This window comes from Hibiscus syriacus, unplaced genomic scaffold (assembly GCF_006381635.1).
Source record: "Hibiscus syriacus cultivar Baekdansim isolate YM2019G1 unplaced genomic scaffold, ASM638163v2 tig00110610_pilon, whole genome shotgun sequence".
In the NCBI taxonomy this organism is placed as follows: Eukaryota; Viridiplantae; Streptophyta; class Magnoliopsida; order Malvales; family Malvaceae; genus Hibiscus; species Hibiscus syriacus.
In genome coordinates, this window is record NW_024062800.1 from 2,265,524 (window position 1) to 2,282,804 (window position 17,281).

At 35.9% G+C, this 17,281-nt stretch overlaps 1 protein-coding gene across 5 annotated transcripts; it reads right to left on the reverse strand.

Moving 5' to 3' along the window:
• Positions 1 to 245: 245 nt before the first annotated feature.
• LOC120135494 (target of rapamycin complex subunit LST8-1-like) lies at positions 246 to 17,035 on the reverse strand. 5 transcript variants are annotated; one of them, XM_039151773.1, is made up of 13 exons: positions 16,885 to 16,905; positions 16,689 to 16,816; positions 15,947 to 16,048; positions 15,703 to 15,815; positions 15,195 to 15,264; positions 14,628 to 14,705; positions 13,889 to 14,005; positions 13,704 to 13,798; positions 13,503 to 13,582; positions 13,330 to 13,389; positions 12,172 to 12,292; positions 11,515 to 11,519; positions 246 to 256 (listed from the first exon to the last, which is right to left on the reverse strand). In XM_039151773.1, coding segments are annotated over exons 2-13 (951 nt in total). In that variant the 5' UTR covers positions 16,797 to 16,816; positions 16,885 to 16,905; the 3' UTR covers positions 246 to 254. The 5 variants fall into 5 exon arrangements, with proteins under 5 accessions (XP_039007704.1, XP_039007707.1, XP_039007705.1 ...); XM_039151776.1 differs by lacking the exons at positions 246 to 256; positions 11,515 to 11,519 and having other exon boundaries at positions 11,955 to 12,292; positions 16,689 to 16,802; positions 16,885 to 17,035; XM_039151774.1 differs by lacking the exons at positions 246 to 256; positions 11,515 to 11,519 and having other exon boundaries at positions 11,955 to 12,292; positions 16,689 to 16,805; positions 16,885 to 17,035.
• Between the last annotated feature and the right edge of the window lie 246 nt (positions 17,036 to 17,281).

Sequence of the window (17,281 nt, forward strand, 5' to 3'; positions counted from 1 at the left end):
TCTCTTTGGCTACTGCGGCATTAGCTGGAATGAGTGATAGGGTTAGGGTTGTAAAAACCCTAACTGATTTAGGTTGAGGTTGGACCGGTTTAGGTGCTCCTGCTGGGCCAAATGAAATTTTGGGCCTGATACAGAAATGAGACAAATGTAAAGTGTATTAGTTTAGTAAAATAATGATAATATTTATGCAATATATATATAATATATAAATATATGTTTATTTTGGTCATAAAAAGTGTGTCGACAGTAGCATTTCCTCCGAAGATCAGACTCCTCCAAAGAAATTCAAAACTTTGGCGGAGATTCATGCATCTACGCATGCCTTGTTTTTTGCTGATCCTACAACTTTCGAAGAAGCAGCAGACAAAGAGGAATGGCGAATTGCAATGAAAGAAGAAATTGCAGCAATACAACGCAATGAGACATGGGAGCTTGTAGATCTTCCTAACGACAGAAGAGTCGTTGGTGTTAAATGGGTCTTTAGAACCAAGTTCGACGCAGATGGAAACATTCAAAAGCACAAAGCACGTCTAGTGGTGAAATGATATTCACAACAACCAAGTGTAGATTTTGATGATACTTTCTCTCCGGTTGCACGATTTGAAACCATCAGGATTGTTTTGGCGTTGGCTACACATTTAAAAAAGACAGTGTATCAGTTCGATGTTAAGTCGGCTTTTTTGAATGATGATTTACAAGAGGAGGTCTATGTTGCTCAACCTGACGGATTCACGATCGAAGGCAAAGAAGAAAAAGTGTACAAGCTACGAAAAGCTCTCTATGGTCTGAAGCAAGCTCCGTACGCATAGTATAGTAAAATCGATGCATACTTTCTCAAAAATGGTTTTGAAATAAGCAAGTATGAGCCCAATCTTTATTTCAAACAGCAAGGTACCCATGATTTTCTCATTATTTGCCTTTATGTTGATGACATGATTTACATGGGTTCCTCAAGCCTTTTAAATGAATTCAAAGCTTGTATGAAAAAGGAATTTAAAATTACTGATCTTGGAGCATTGCAATTTTTTCTTGGACTTGAGGTGAAGCAGGTTGAAGATGGAATATTTGTGTCGCAAAAGAAATATGATGTTGATTTACTTAAAAAATTAAATATGTCGGGGTGCAAAATTGAAGCAACACCTATGAATTTGAATGAAAAGTTGAAGAATGATGATGGTACTGAAGAAACAAATGCAAGGAGCTTTAGAAGTCTAGTTGGGGCTTGATTTACTTGACTAATACGCGACCGGACATTTCTTTTGCTGTTGGAGTTATTTCAAGGTTCATGCACTGTCCATCAAGGCATCATTTTGGCGCTGCAAAAAGAGTCTTACGGTATATTGCCGGAACTCTTGATTTTGGGCTATGGTATGATAATATTTCAAAGTTCAATTTGAGTGGTTATACAGATAGTGATTGGGTTGGATGTTTGGAGGATAGAAGAAGCACGTCAGGTTATGTCTTTAGCTTTGGATCAGGTGTTGTTTGTTGGAGTTCTAAAAAACAAGCTACAACAACTCTGTCTTCATCGGAAGCTGAATATACAGCTACAACGTCATCAGCTTGTCAAGCTCTATGGTTAAGAAGGATCCTAGCTGATATCAGTTTAAAGCAGAAGGAAGCAACTATGATCTACTGTGACAAACAAGCAGTGATTTCCATGTCCAAAAATCCATCCTTTCATGGAAGAACAAAGCATATAGATATTCGGGTACACTTCATTCGTGATCTTGTGTCTGATGGATCAATTATTCTGAAATATTGCAATACAAATGAGCAAATGGCATATATACTGACGAAGTCTCTCCCTAAAGACAAACATGCTTACTTCAGACAACAACTTGGCGTTTGCTTACTTCAGACAACAACTTGGCGTTTGCAACTTTGAATCAAGGGGGAGTGTTGGAGAATGATTCAAAGTCATCCTATTTTTAGTATCGACTATTTTGGTTCCTTATTTTTTTTTTGATTTTATTGTTATTTACGTGCAGTAGTGGTTCCTTTTTTTTCTGTCAGTTTGTTATGTTGTCAAGCCTATATAAGGCCTATGTTTGTTCCATTCTAAGCATTGAATAAAAGCATAAAGTTCTGTCATCTAAAAGTCTATTGTTTCTTCTTTATTTTTTCTACAAGAAATAGTGCTTGATTGGTCGTGGTATCCTTTGGAGAGTTTAGGAGTGACATTTGAGATCGATAGCGGTTTACGGACATATTTAATTCTCTTTCCTTTAGCAGCTTTCGAGTCCTTGGGGAGATTGGCATTACCATTGCTCAGCTTGGCAGTTGGGGTTTGAGCAGGGGCGTTACTGTTCGTAGGCACGGTCAGTTTGGGATTGTCTTCGTTTGCATTAGGAGCATCATCAACTGCCTTGTACAGAGGGTTAAATATCGAGCCTGATGCTTCCATTTCATTCATCGTGGTTGCTGTATTTTTCTTATTATTTCTCCTTTGCTTCCTTTCAATGACCATCCATGGTCCAAAGGGTTCATGAAGATGCAGAACATTGGGAGATTGGACCTCCTCAATCGACTGATCGTTGGTTCCAGTGGAATTCGTTGCACAAGACAGTGCACTCACCTCATGGCTTTTTTTCACCATCAGTGTCCCTCTTCTCCCTCAATTTTTTGGTTCTGAATCTTCCTCGGCTATCTGGAACACAGTTTTGCAATTCTTTTATGCTCGTTCAACGACTAATGTGATGAGTCTTCATTACAAGTTCCAATCCTTGAAGAAAGGTGGTGACACTATGAGAACGTACCTTACACGCGTGAAAGAAGTCTGTGATACCTTGGAGTCATATGGCAGCCCGGTTCCTTCTGTCGAACACATCGCTAGCATTTTAAAAGGACTTCCACGCGAGTATCAGTCCTTTGTAGCTGTTATAACTACCATGATAGACACCTTAAATCTTGATAGTATTTATACTATGCTTCTTGATGCTGAAATGCAACTTATTGGGTTTGATGAGCAGATTGAAGTCCTTCCTATGAGTGCTCACATTGCTCAAGGTGAAGGACGTGGTGCTTCCTTCTCTAATAGTCGTGCGGATTCACGATCTAACTACTCCACCAGTTCTCGTGGTGCTGGTAGAGGCCGAGGAAGGTCATGTGTCCAGTGTCAGTTATGTGGTAAGGTCGGACATCTTATAGATCGTTGCTGGCACAGATTTAATAAAGACTTCTCTTGTGTTACGACCGAGAATAGGACGAATTTCAGAGGTGAATCGTATCAGTTGTCCACCAAAATATGTAACTGCTGTGGCAAAGAACGTCCTCGTTCTTCAGGGATGGCTCATGCTAACACGATTAATAATGCTTATAGCTCAGATAGGTGGGTGATCGATTCTGGGGCAACACATCATGTTACCTCGGAAGCTTCGAATGTCTTGGAACCGTCTGATTTTAGTATCCCAAGTATATTACTTATTGGCAATGGTATGCCCCTTAATGTTAACATGGTTGGTAGATCTTAAGTTTCTTCCTCGTCTAGAATTCTTTTTCTCAATGATTTATTGCATGTACCTCAAATCACTAAGAATCTCCTTTCGATTTCAAAGCTTGCTAAAGAAAATGATGTGTTCCTTGAGTTTCATGCAAATCAGTGTTGTGTTCGAGATGAGAAACCTGGTTGCGTGAAGCTTCAAGGTGAAGAGAGTGATGGTCTTTACTCTTTTGCAATTAATAACGATGCTCCTGCTGTTCATGTGGCTGAGGTGCATACTGCATCCGTGAATGATTCCATTGATGAGTTGTGGCACAGGCGACTTGGACATCCAACAGCTCCTGTTTTAGCTAGTTTGTCTAGTGAACTTGGTTTCAAATTTAAGTTTGATGTAAACAAAGCATGTACTGCCTGTTATATGGGCAAGAGCCACAAATTACCATTTGGTGAATCAAATACTGTCTATTCCTCTCCATTTGAACTTGTCTTCACTGATCTGTGGAGACCTCCTCATATATCTTCTAATGGTTTTCGGTATTATGTCTCTTTTGTTGATGCGTTCACTAGACATACCTGGCTCTATCTCTTGAAAAGTAAAGATGAGGCTATTATAGCCTTTGAATTATTTCAAAAACTTGTTCATAGGCATTTTGGTTATTCGATCATGGTTGTTCAAAGCGACTGGGGAGGTGAGTTTCGCAGCCTGTCCCCTCTCTTGGCAAAGCAAGGCATTGTTCATCGATTGAACTATCCTCACACTTCTGAACAAAATGGAGTAGTGAACGCAAGTATCGCCACATTGTGGAGCTTGCACTCGTATTACTTGCTCAAGCTTCCATACCAATCAAATATTGGTCTTATGCAGTTGTATCTGCAGTTTCCTTGATTAACAGATTACCTACTAAAGTACTTCAAGGGCTGTCACCTTTTGAAAAGCTTATGCGTAGGAAATCAGATTACAAAATGATGAAATTTTTTGGTTGTCAATGCTTCCCTTATTTGAGACCTTTTTAGAATTATAAGATTATGTTTCGATCACGAGCATGTGTGTATCTTGGTGTCAGCCCACAACACAAAGGCTACCAATGTCTAGCCTCAGATGGACGAGTATATACTTCTCGTCATGTGGTCTTTAATGAGTTTGTGTTTCCTTTTTTAGGTGCTGCCAATGATAATATGCGTACTTCGAATGAATCATCCATCTTATCACCATCTTTAAGTATAGTGGCTGATCCTAGACAGCCCTTGTTCCAGTCCACGCAAGAACAAGGTTCTCTATCAGTATCAAGAAGTGTATAGAACGGTGTTGAAGGATCGGTGTCCTTGGAAACAACCAACAGTGCAGCCTCTCCTATCATGTATCAGAATGAGAATTCATCAACTCAGTCTGCCAATGATGATCTTGATACAGTATCTAGCTAGGACAACGTGATCCATACTGAACTATAATCGATACTTGACATAACTATGCCTTCATATGATGATGTACCATGTGCACCTCAGCGAACTCATCACATGTTGACTCGCAGTCGGTGTGGTGTGTTCAAACCGAAAACACATGTCGCTACGCTTGATGATCATGTTCCCACCTCGATACATGAAGCTTTTCGGATGGACCATTGGAAACAAGCAGCTTGTGACGAGTATGATGCCCTACTGAGAAATAATACTTGGACTCTAACTACCTTGCCAGAAGATCAAACTGTTGTTGGGTGCAAATGGATGATCAAGGTTAAGCGCAATCCAGACGATTCAGTACAACATTATAAGGCTCGTTTAGTAGCCAAAGGATTATCGCAAATACCTGGTTATGACTTCAAAGAAACATTTAGCCCTGTTATTCGATTCTCGACCTTCAATATGATTCTTGCCATTGCGGTCAACAATGGTTGGATACTAAGGCATGTAGACATCAATAATGCCTTTCTCAATGGGGATTTTCTCGAAGATGTGTACATGCAGCAACCCCCAGGGTTCGAGGAAGTTAATGAACATGGTAAGTCATTTGTGTGCAAGCTACAAAAGGCGTTATATGGGCTTCGACAGGCACCTAGGAATTGGCACGTGAAATTAAAACAAAATCTGGTACAAATAGAGTTTATGGTCTCTCGTGTTGATCCCTCTTTGTTTCTCAAACGTTCACCTCAAGGTCTCATATACGTACTTGTATACATAGATGATATTGTTATTACAGGAAGTTCATTACCCGATGTGGAAGAAGTTGTGGCCATGCTCAAGGAAAGGTTTTCACTGAAAGACCTAGGGGAGTTACGATACTTCTTGGGAATTGGTCAAACGGTATGGTCAGGATGTTGTCTTGAGTCAGAGGAAATTTGTTCAGGAGCTTTTAGAGAAAACTGGTATGGAAAACGTTGTTGGCTGCAGCACACCTATGGTTATGTCCTCTAAACTCTCACGTGATGAGGGGGTGTTAATCAGCAATGCAACTGAGTATCGTAGTATTGTTGGCTCTCTTCTATATGTTTGTCATACGAGACCTGACATCTCTTTCAGCGTTGGACAAGTCACTCAATTTATGAACTCTCCTAGAGATGTGCATTTTACAGCAGTTAAATGTATACTTAGATACTTGGTTGCTACCTTAGATTTTGGTTTGGTGTTTTCTCCTTCTTATGCTGCGAGTTTAGACGTGGTTGCTTTTGCTAATGAAAATTGGGGCTCAAATATTGATGATCGTCGGTCTATTTCGGGGTATAGAGTGTTTTTAGGGCTATGCTTAATTACATGGTCATCTAAGAAATAAAAAGCAATATCTCGATCCACTATGGAAGTTGAACACAAGAGTGTTGCAGATGCCACTGCAGATGTCACATGGTTCACTGCTCTGTTGGATGATCTTGGTGTTAAGCAAAGTTGTACGCCCATTGTCTGGTGTGATAACACAAGCACAGTAGCCATGAGTGCTAATTCGGTGTACCATGCTCAATCAAAGCATGTTGAGCTTGATATACATTTTGTTTGAGAGAAGGTGACAGCTGGCCAACTCTGTGTTAACTATGTTCCTGTCATGCATCAGGCTGATGATGGGTTCACAAAGCCTTTGTTTAAGGCTACGTTCGAAGCTTTTAGAACCAAAATGTGTGTGCAACAATGTTAATCAACAGAAGAGAAGAAGTAGGGAGAATATTAGAGGATGTGTCATATTGCATGTGAAGCTTGCGTTGTGTAGAAGTCAGCTGGTGCTGAGCTGGTCAATGATTTGTTATGTTGTTATGAAACGGTTATGAATTTGTTAGGCTTAACAGCTTCTGTTAGAGCTAATTACTTGAACACTCATGCTATATATAAGCATGTTGTACATGAGTGATTATGAATCAATAATATCTCTATTTTCAGTATTCAATAACAACTGTAACAGATCGTTGGCAGTGAATCACTCAACTATTTGAACATGACCATTGATTAGGATCTTAGAGATTAGTGGTTTTATCCGGTAGACGCTTACCGCCATTCTCACAAAGTGGCCCCGGTGTCCGAATTTTGTTTGGTAGTCGATTTTGGCAACTTTTCCGATACATTCGTCAATTTCCGTGATGAGACTACGTTTGTAGAAAGTAACCGACAGACCCATAAGGCGGATCCAAGCTATGATTCAACTAGGGAATAGTTGAGAGGAAGCGAAGTCCGGTGACTATGGTTTGACTATTAGGTAGCGCTCGAATACCGTCCAGGGGCCATCAGCCAAAGCTTTCAAGAAATCTGCTCGAGTCCAAAGCGAGACGAGAAAGTAGTCGTTTTCAATGTCCATGAGGCGAAAGGGTTTAGTAGGCTTCCACAACTCATAGATTTTGTTCCGGAGTGTTGTGTATCCTATACGTCGCCCAAAGAGCTTCACCACCACCGTTTGATCAAAACTCTTGTTTGCTATGGCCTGGACCCGATCAGAGAAGTCAATAGAGACTAAACCATCAAATATGCTTCGCACTACGTCATCTTCTAAGACTTCAACGTCTTCCTCGTCTAAAATATATTCCTCTATTATCGGTGGATTAGGGTTGTCCCTTACGAGGGTGCCATGATAGGAGAGTGACAAAGGTGGGTTGTTTGGCCTACGTGAGTCGGCCATATCAACGTCCATATCATTTGTTTGCGTGTTGGCAGGATCCGGTGCTTCATTATCAAGGCGGCGGGCTTTCTTTGGGATGCGGTCTTCCAAAGTTTTCAGATCTAGGTAAAATTCTTGTTAGAATAAATTTTACTAGGCAATATTTTGTTGTCTCTTTTACTACTTGCTACATGGATAATTCATTTAAGTGGATTGATTTTTAAGCTTGAGTCGAGTCTCTTAATTTTGTATGATATATGTATATCACATATGAAAAAAAAAAGATTAAATATATATGCATTATATATGGTTATAGAAAATCATTTAAATTAGAATCAAATAGTATCATAATATTATAAATATTTAAGATTAAATTTAAATAGAAACTCAAATAAACTTGAATCAAATCTATTCAAATCAAATCAAATAGTATCATTAAAATTCGAATCGAGTTGGTTCAAATTTTATAAACTCGACTCGACTAAAAAATTCAAATCAAATTTGTGCTACAAAATATGACTCGTCGACTCATATAACTCGAAAATTTTTACTAACTCAATTTGACTCGATCAAACGCTCACCCCAAGTATGAGATTGAATTCTTCAAGTTAAATTCTGGTCGGGTCATTTTCTAGTTGTGACAATTCTAGGTTTGGACAAATTTGGTTCAAGTCACTTTCATGTTTGAAAGTTTTGGATTGATTTTTAATTATAATTATTTTGGGTTCGAGTCAATTTAATTTAAGTCATTTTTCAAGTTTGAGGATTAAGATTTTTGAACTGGATTATTTGAATTTTGGTCCTTTTGAGTTATAGTTATTTTATATTCAATAATTCAATTTTTATATAAGATATGAATTTTAATCCAACAAAATTACAAATTTAAATTTAAAATATAAATAATTTTGAAATTTTAAGATCAAATATCAATCTAATATAAAAGTAAAAAATATTTTTCTATTTTATTTTTATATGCATTTACACATAAATTTTTATACATTGGTAAATTATTATTATTTTGTTTAATCATTGATACTCGACTTATTGATTGATTAATCTGAATCAGATACTATAAAGATATATTATAAACGTGATCCTCGTAACTCGGTATTTTTCATTTAAAATGATAGAGTTCAAACTCCTAACTTTACTTAAAAATAATTTACTTATTATACTTAACATATCTTCCTAGTTTCTTTATTAGCAAACTCTATAATTTTCTTTAATTTAATATTTTCTCAAAAAAAATTTACCAGATAGTATTTGATGCACACTGTAAATACCTCCGGTTACTATTATATATATTTTTTCAAATGAGTTTCGTGATAAAACCGGTAGCGATACATCTTCGATAATGACAATTGTTTAATTTTTTTTATTTCTACAATTAAAGTTAAAGATCGGGTGTCTAAATGACATCAGATATCCATACCAAACTTATGGTTATATATCAAGTATTAAATTATGATTATAGAAAAGTAGTAACTATACATAATGATATCCGAGTCTCGAGAGATTCAAAAAATATTTGAAAATCTTGTGATATGTTTTTTTTCATAAATAACTTTTCATAGTTGTCGGAAAGAAAAATCCTGTTACAAATTTATTTCAAACAAATTTACAAAATTATAGTGGGCTACATAGATTGAGTATTTAAACTTTAGCTCTTATATCACTTAATGTAATTCTTAGACCTGACTTACGAGTTACAATTAAATCAGGGTAAACACACTGACCACATAATTGATTTATGGACGAATATTTATTTAGTAAATCATTTTAAAAATATTTATTATTATAATATCATAAATAAACTCATACCACAGTTTAAAGTGATTGAAAATAAATATTTAACATCATACCGTATGAATCCAAACTCCTCGTCTGATAGCCAAACCAGTTATACATCTAGATAACCTAAAAATGTAAACAGAAACAGAGTGAGCTACAAAACTTAGTGTGCCCTCTAAATATAAAAAAAACAGATGATTCAAGTATGATATAATAATAATAAAGTAATCAAGCAACAATAAAAACATATATTTAATACCAATAAATCATACAGAATTCCTCACAACCTTATATTTCGTTATAGACGAACAAAATGTGGAACATTACCTACTGAAATGAATCTGAGACCTCCAAAGGTGGATCCAAAGCAAAAAACAAAAAACAGGATAGGGATGTTATCTCCGAATATGAGCATGAGTTCACCTCTAAGGAGAATCTCAACAGAAATTAGAAAAGGGACTTACCCTCCGAAGAGGATCCCAACAGAAACAGGATAAGGATATTGTCCTCTGTAGAGGATCCCATGCAGAAACACGATAGGGATATTGCCTTCTGTATAGGAACTCATGCAGATGAAAAAAATATATCAAAACACAGATAAAAAAGTGAAGCAATACCAATCAGAAATCATATATATCATAGCTAATCATAAATCAGAATATTAACATGCGAATAGATAGCATCATATAATAGAATCATAAAATTATTAAATGTTTCATACATGTCAAGAGGACACACCTATACCAACTAATATATATCGGCTAAGTCTTACGCTTCCTACAAACAGTAGTACTAGATCCTACAGAATGAAAACCTAATGAAAATGTATTTGTAAAAGAACTGATGTAATACAATGTTAAACGAATTAACTAATAATTCAATTGATAACACTCACGCGTATCTCGAATCAAACGTGCAGAATCGAGTTGAGTTGAAAATGAGTGATTTCGAACCTACTAGATAGCAGTACAGAGACATGTGATGACATTAAGAACATAATATCATAAAGTAAGATCATAGATTCTAGAATTTACTTATCATAACTACACTTTAAAGAACTGAAAGATGCAAAACAAGACTTTCGGGTCAAAATTTGACAAAAAGGGCTCATGAAATCGAAAAAAGTAAAGGTAGATGTCTTCAAAAAAAAGTCAACGATCAACAAAAAAATCAACAGTCAAAGGTCAAGGGTAAAAGTCAATGGGTCGAGTCAATAGGTCGGATCAACATGTCAAAGTTAACGGGTCGAATCAACGAGTCAAAGTCAATGGCTCAGGTTAACGGATTAAAGTTAACGGGTCAGGTCAATGGGTTAAAGTTAACACAACGGGTCGGGTCTGATTGGTTCAAGTATGGTTTTGTCATACTGATCTAGTCCTTTTAACTGGTCCAACCGATTTGCAAAAAAAAAGTATCACAGGTGCAACGACGACACGTGTGGGCCATCCTTCGATGATTGGATTTCTACCAAAAATTCCAAAATCACGTTTTACAGTACGGGGGTCACTTATCGGGGTCAGTTTGCGACGTTGAGCACAAAAATGAGGCTTTTGAGAAACTCGAACGTTTGTTTAGTCCCGAATTGCTAATGATGTCGATGACATAAAAGACGAAGACAACGGACAAACAAGGATGGCGAACTAAACTAAATGGTCCCAATGGTGACAGTCGCGACGCCTTGTACGACAACCAAAGATGATAAAAACCAAATAGGCTAGAGAGAGAATGAAGGAGAGAGATAGTTTTTTTCAGTTTTTTGAAAAAAAAAAAGAAAATGAAAAAAATTATAACATTTAAATACATAACTTGGCCAATCTTTAATTGTTTAACATTTAGGGATTCGCAAAACAAAAGAGAAAATGAAAAAGAGTCCCCACACATTTAGGGATTCGCAAAACAACATCAAATCTTTAATTGTTAGCCGTTTAACCCCCAAATTTTGGATGTGACAATCGCCAGTCTGTAATTGATATTTTCTAAACGAACTTTTATTTTGTGAATAACAATTATTATAAAAAAAATCTACTAATGTTTAACTTGTTTGGATTGAAATTAAAAAGAATAAATCTAAGCGAGGAAAAGTTTTCATCCTTTATTCTACTTCATGTTTTAATACACAATTTCAAAGGGGGGGGGGGAAGGCAAGGAAACACAGAAAAAGTTGTAATATTTGAAAGTTCAATTTCACTCTTTGTTCTGTACACAAAACATATACAATGACTATTAAATATTAGCCAACACTTTTTTATAAAGCCATTTCGATTGACATATTTTATTGATTCTTATCGAGTGTTTTTACTTTGTAGTTGTATTACCTAACGTACAACATAAGAATGCAAAAGAAACATAATAACCTAATACTGTTGGTTTTTTAGAAAAAAATTAACCATCCAAATAGAAAGTAAATGCATTATTTTTTTTTCTTTTAGCTTTTTAATAATAATTTATTCAAACATCGGGTAAAATCTTTGACTACTATTAAAACTATATAAAAAATTAAAATAAAAAAAATCCTTGAAGATCATTGTGCAGCAGATAACTCGGTAATTAAAAGTGTTCAAAAGCCCAAGTCAAACGCCAACATTTTATTTACAACTCTTTTTAATTAAAAACAAATCAATTTCTCCTTCAACAGACTTCCATTTAATTGTATCTAAGTTAAAAACAAACAATTAGATTCAATGATCCAAGGCAAACCATACCTATATAAGCATACCAATTGTTCTTGAGATGGAGCCGGATACAAACATCTCTTTTTAGAAGTATAAACCAAGCACTGTTCTACTGCTAAACTTACTGTACAAATCGGATAATAACGAAACTCGAAATTCTTCCAGGGACCCAGAAAAATACCTGATTATAGGTTTAAGACGGAGAAGGCTCTGCTCCATCATGTAGTGCACAGCAAACAGTTGCTTTATGATGTCCTTGATATGTCTTTATCTCTTCACCGCTTGTCATTGACCATAGCTTGGCTGTTGTATCAGAAGAGGCTGCAATCCACACATTTCATTAAAATAGAGATCGAATTCAATGAGGAAATATCACATTTTCCGGGGAAAGAAAAAAAACACCCTTCAGTCGTTAGAATTGTTTTCTTTCATGTAATATGGAACATCTATGTTATACCAGTAACCCACTCACAAAAGGAAGGGATTAAGTAGGAATGGTAATGAACAAGCTAGGGGAAGTGAAGGAAGAAAGAAAATCACAACATAATAAACTAACAAGGAAGTGCCAAGAGCATATAGCTCTAAACTGCTGTCATTATGCAATGTAGCAGCTATTTCATACTGGATTTAGGGTGGCGGTGTCTCTACCATCCCTGACACGCAATTGTAAAGCCACGTCTATTTAAAATGTCTTACCTGCCATTCAACAACCATAGAGCAGGAAAAGAACATCAGTGGAATTACAGTTCCACAATTCTCAACCACTAATTGAATCTATCTAGCATCTAGTTCAACAGAAATAAAGAGAAAAGGGGGGAGGAGCCTAAGATGGTATTCATTTTTTTAGTTTGAAGGATATTTGGAAACTTATGGAAATAGTTTCAGATGAACAAGTGGGACCATGTATTTACTCATTGAAACCAGAGAACGAGCTGTTTTACCATTTGGCAAAGTGAGAGAGGAAGAAAGATACATGGCTCGGGGTTTCATGAGTTTTAATCCAATAACAAAACAAGTTTCATGCAATTTTCTGGTATTAGTAAATAACGTTAGAACATAAATAAGTTATTTTGCAGATGTAAATTGTTTGTTGACAATTGTGACAACCATGAAGGGTTATGTAACATCCACAATACTCATAACTAAGATGAAATCCACAACTGCAATTTAGGACTATGGCCAAGTGTGAGATAAAATTCAACATCATAAATAGGGAGACGGAAGCCTTCATGCCTTCAATGTCCTATTTTGGCATGGGTGTTGCGGAACAGAAGTGGATGACATAAACAAAGTGAGGGCACCCAAATGGTTGGAAAAACTGGCGCATATGATCTGGATGCAATATTAAAACCAAATACCTGTTATGAGATAGGCACCATCCACTGAGAAAACACAGTCCCATACCCAGCGCTGATGTCCTGATACATAATAACGCACAAAACAAGAAAAACGTTTTAAATTAATTCGCAGTTGGCTTAATTTATGTGGTCAAAATTATAGCACAGCTTAAAGTTGAGAACTCAGTGCATACCTATTAAAGTTTTCTCCAATGTGAAGCCATCAACATTCCATATCTTGACAGTGTGGTCAGAAGATGCAGTGGCCAAATATCTGAAAGATATGTTAACAGTAATTACACTAGCATCGGAATACTGGCACAAAATTAATTTGCTCTTGTAAGAAGCCAAAAATTGAAAAGAAAAACAAAAGATTTAATCTCAAGCAGTAGAACCTGTGGGGCTCACAGAACTCAGGAGAAAGGAGACATTTGAGTATATATCCATTATGAGCTTGTAGCTTGTGAAGTGGCTCAAAGTTGGTCATAGTCTGCAAGAGGGAAAAAATAATTGTTCTTAAGGAAAGACATGATAAGTTGATAAAAGACCATTTATAACACAACTCAAATAAAATTGTAACCTGGTTCCCTTTTAATAGACGCCAAACGTAACTGGTACCATGGTTATTTGCAGCAACTACTAGACTTCCATCCCACATGACTGTAAGAGACCTCACAGCTGTATCAACCTCGGGCACCTAGATTTACAAAATTGATAATAATTGATAGCTTAATACACATCATTCTCAGGTGCATAACTGAATCAATTGTGTGTGGGCTGGGGCGTAGAGAAGCAGATGAGAGGATGTGGAAAGAAGCAGATAATGCAATTATTCAGTGCCTAAACATAGAACAAATATTCAAGGCCTTTCTGAAGGACATAAGAAGCAGGGATACAATTTTGACAGCTAGCTTGGAGTACATGAAAACTGTTCAAGTTAGGATATCATATAAATAGCCCAAAAATAATACAAACAATTTCCTCAGTCCAAGTTACTAAACAGTAGTCTAAAATCTAAAAAAACTATTTTCCTTCATATGATGGCCACAATAGCTATCTACAAGTGCTTCGAAGCTCGTCCACAGACCTTTAAAACAGTTACCTTTTAGAAATGAGTGTATATATCCAATAGCTTTATAATAATTTTGTCAATAAAATATTTTAAAAATCTTACGGAGAAAAAAAAAAGATGTCTATAAAGCTAAAGTTCGTGTTGATGAAAGAAACCTCTCATGTATATGTTCTTAATTGGAAAAAATAAATAAATCCAATAAGTAGATATAAACTGTATAATGAAGATACAAGAAAGAAAAGAATACCAATTCACAGCTGCAAGAATTAGCTGTTAAATCCCATACACGAATGTTTCCATTTTGGTCACCAGATATCAACTCTGTCTACAAAACCAAGGATATGAAGCAATCAAGAAAGCATGTCTAACAATAAATGCTGCACAAGTGAGAGAAAATAAATAAAAGCAACAAGTAAACTACCAGGCAAATATGCTTCACTGGGTAAATGCTGTCCAATAAATAGTATAGATTATCATGTCTAATAAAATCTTTTCTTCTTTGAATGGTAAAAGGCCGATGAGTTTATAATTAAATGCCTCTTTTTTTCCAATTACCCAATTAGCTAGAAGAATATGAGAAACAGATAGGTTTGTTAATTATCACAGAGGCATCTAATGAACCCTTTCATGATGCAAACACCTCAATAGAGAAACAGCTTGATAACCAAAAGAAATAAAAGGAGGAAATTGACATCCAAGAAAAGCCAACACAGTCTCTGCTTAACAGCCTTACACAGACATGTATTCTTTTGAAAACAGTAGTTTTGTGGTATCACCACAAATTTATTGTAAAATTTACATGATGTGTCATCACCTGATTCGGGTGTAAGACAACAGTGTTAACAGCACCACGACTTTCATATTCCCTTTGGCAACCTGGAGCCCTGCAGTAGACTTAAAATGAGAACATCCACATAAAGAGAAAGCAACTAAATTGAATAAATCAGTTTTGTCAGGGCATATGCCGAGGCATGAGACCATAAAGGTCTTAAGGAAATCATGCATATTGGCCAACAAACGGAAAAAGAAAATTTCACATGCTTTGTAGAATAAACTTAACCATACTTTAGAGTTTACTATCATCATTATATATCTTAAGCTTAAATATATATACAGATATCTGTAGTTATATGTATGTATGCATGTATATCTATTAGAGGAAACAAAAAACATGCATGATGCATCTTACTTCACTTGAGCCTAGTACTTTTCTGCATGTTACACCTTAGGCAATATAAGGGTTCAAGTGCCTAGAATATGCCTTGTACCCTTGATAACATAGAAATAAAGATACCTTGCCTCTAGACAAAATTTTAACCTACCTTAAATCCCAAATTTTTACCGTTCCATCCTCAGAACCAGAGTACATCCACTTTCCATCACATTGAAATCCTACAGCCATAACATTATTTGTATGCGAATCATAGCTCATTACCTGTCATGTATCATTACGTATAGAAGTTAAAGTAGTGCACAATAAAAGTCAATGGCAAGAAAAGAAGCTATGAGACTAATTGTACGAGAACAAAGTCCTCAAAGATCATGCAAAAAGTTAAGAAAACATACACGTTGAGGGTTGCCGGAATTTATATCAAACAAACGAATGTGAGGATTACCAGCTGCAGCCAGGTAGCGCTTGTCTGGGGTTATTTCAAGCCGATTAACTTGCTGCAGGCATCACATAGCAAAATTAAATCCCATAAAAGACATTTATGGCGAATGGAAGATTTTGCCCATCAGGAAATTTACATCTTCCTAAACACACAACTAAACAAAGTGGATTAAAGGCTTCATTAACTCCTGATGTTCTCATAAACACATTTTAAATATGATTTTAAAACTGAAAAATGCAAACTCAGCATCAGCTACACAAATCATCTCAACCAGATAAGAGTTATCCACATGAATGTTATTTCCAATTCACCAACCTAAAGTCATTCCTATCTCAAAAAAGATACTAGCTAAGTTGCAGATCATCTTTATTCTAACCTTCTCTTTTAGAATTAAGTTGGGAAACAGGTTCAAATCACGGCCTTCAATTTGCACAAAAAAGTAATTAAACAAAGTATAATGCATGAATCCATAACAAACCTTATTGCATCCCACCAGAGTTTTACATCATTACATGAATGAATAACAGAACAGACTTCAATGTTTGTAACAGTTAGAATGACATAAAAAGTATGATCGATGAGCAATATTTACGATTTCATTTCAAAAGCAGAATTGCCAACAAACAAAAACCTTCAAAATATTTTATAAATAACATGAAACCAACAGTTTTGGGGCAAAATTAAAGGGAACTGACCGAGTCAGGGTATTGAATAGTACGGTAACAGCGGCCGCTTTTTGCCTCCCAAAATCGGATAGTGTGATCATAGCTGGCGGTTGCTAGTATCACCGACGGTTGTGTCATCTTAATCTGGAGCTAATTAACAATTAATCATCAGATTAATGCATAATTTACAACAAAAGGGGGAAGAAATGAGAAACAAAGAGCTTACCTCGGGATCATGTGAAGAGAAGATTAATAAAGAAAAGGATTTGGGAAATAGAGGCGTTTCTGGGGTCAAACTTGTTTGATTAGGTTAACGAGTTTCCAACTCGGCCCCGATCTTCTCCAATCCTACGTCCTTTCCTTTTTGTCAGGCTTTAAAATTTAGAATCCCCAGTTCGCGGTTTAAATACTCGGTTGGTCATATTTTTGAAAGGGGAAATTATTTCAGATGTCACCGTGTTTACTCGTTTATATTATTAAATTTTTAATTTTAATAATTATAATATTAAATTTTAATTATAAAATTAGGGTAAATTACTATAAATACCATTAACCTTTAGACACGGGCTCGAAAATGTTACTGACTTTTTAATTTTATCAATTTTAACACTGATGTTTATGTT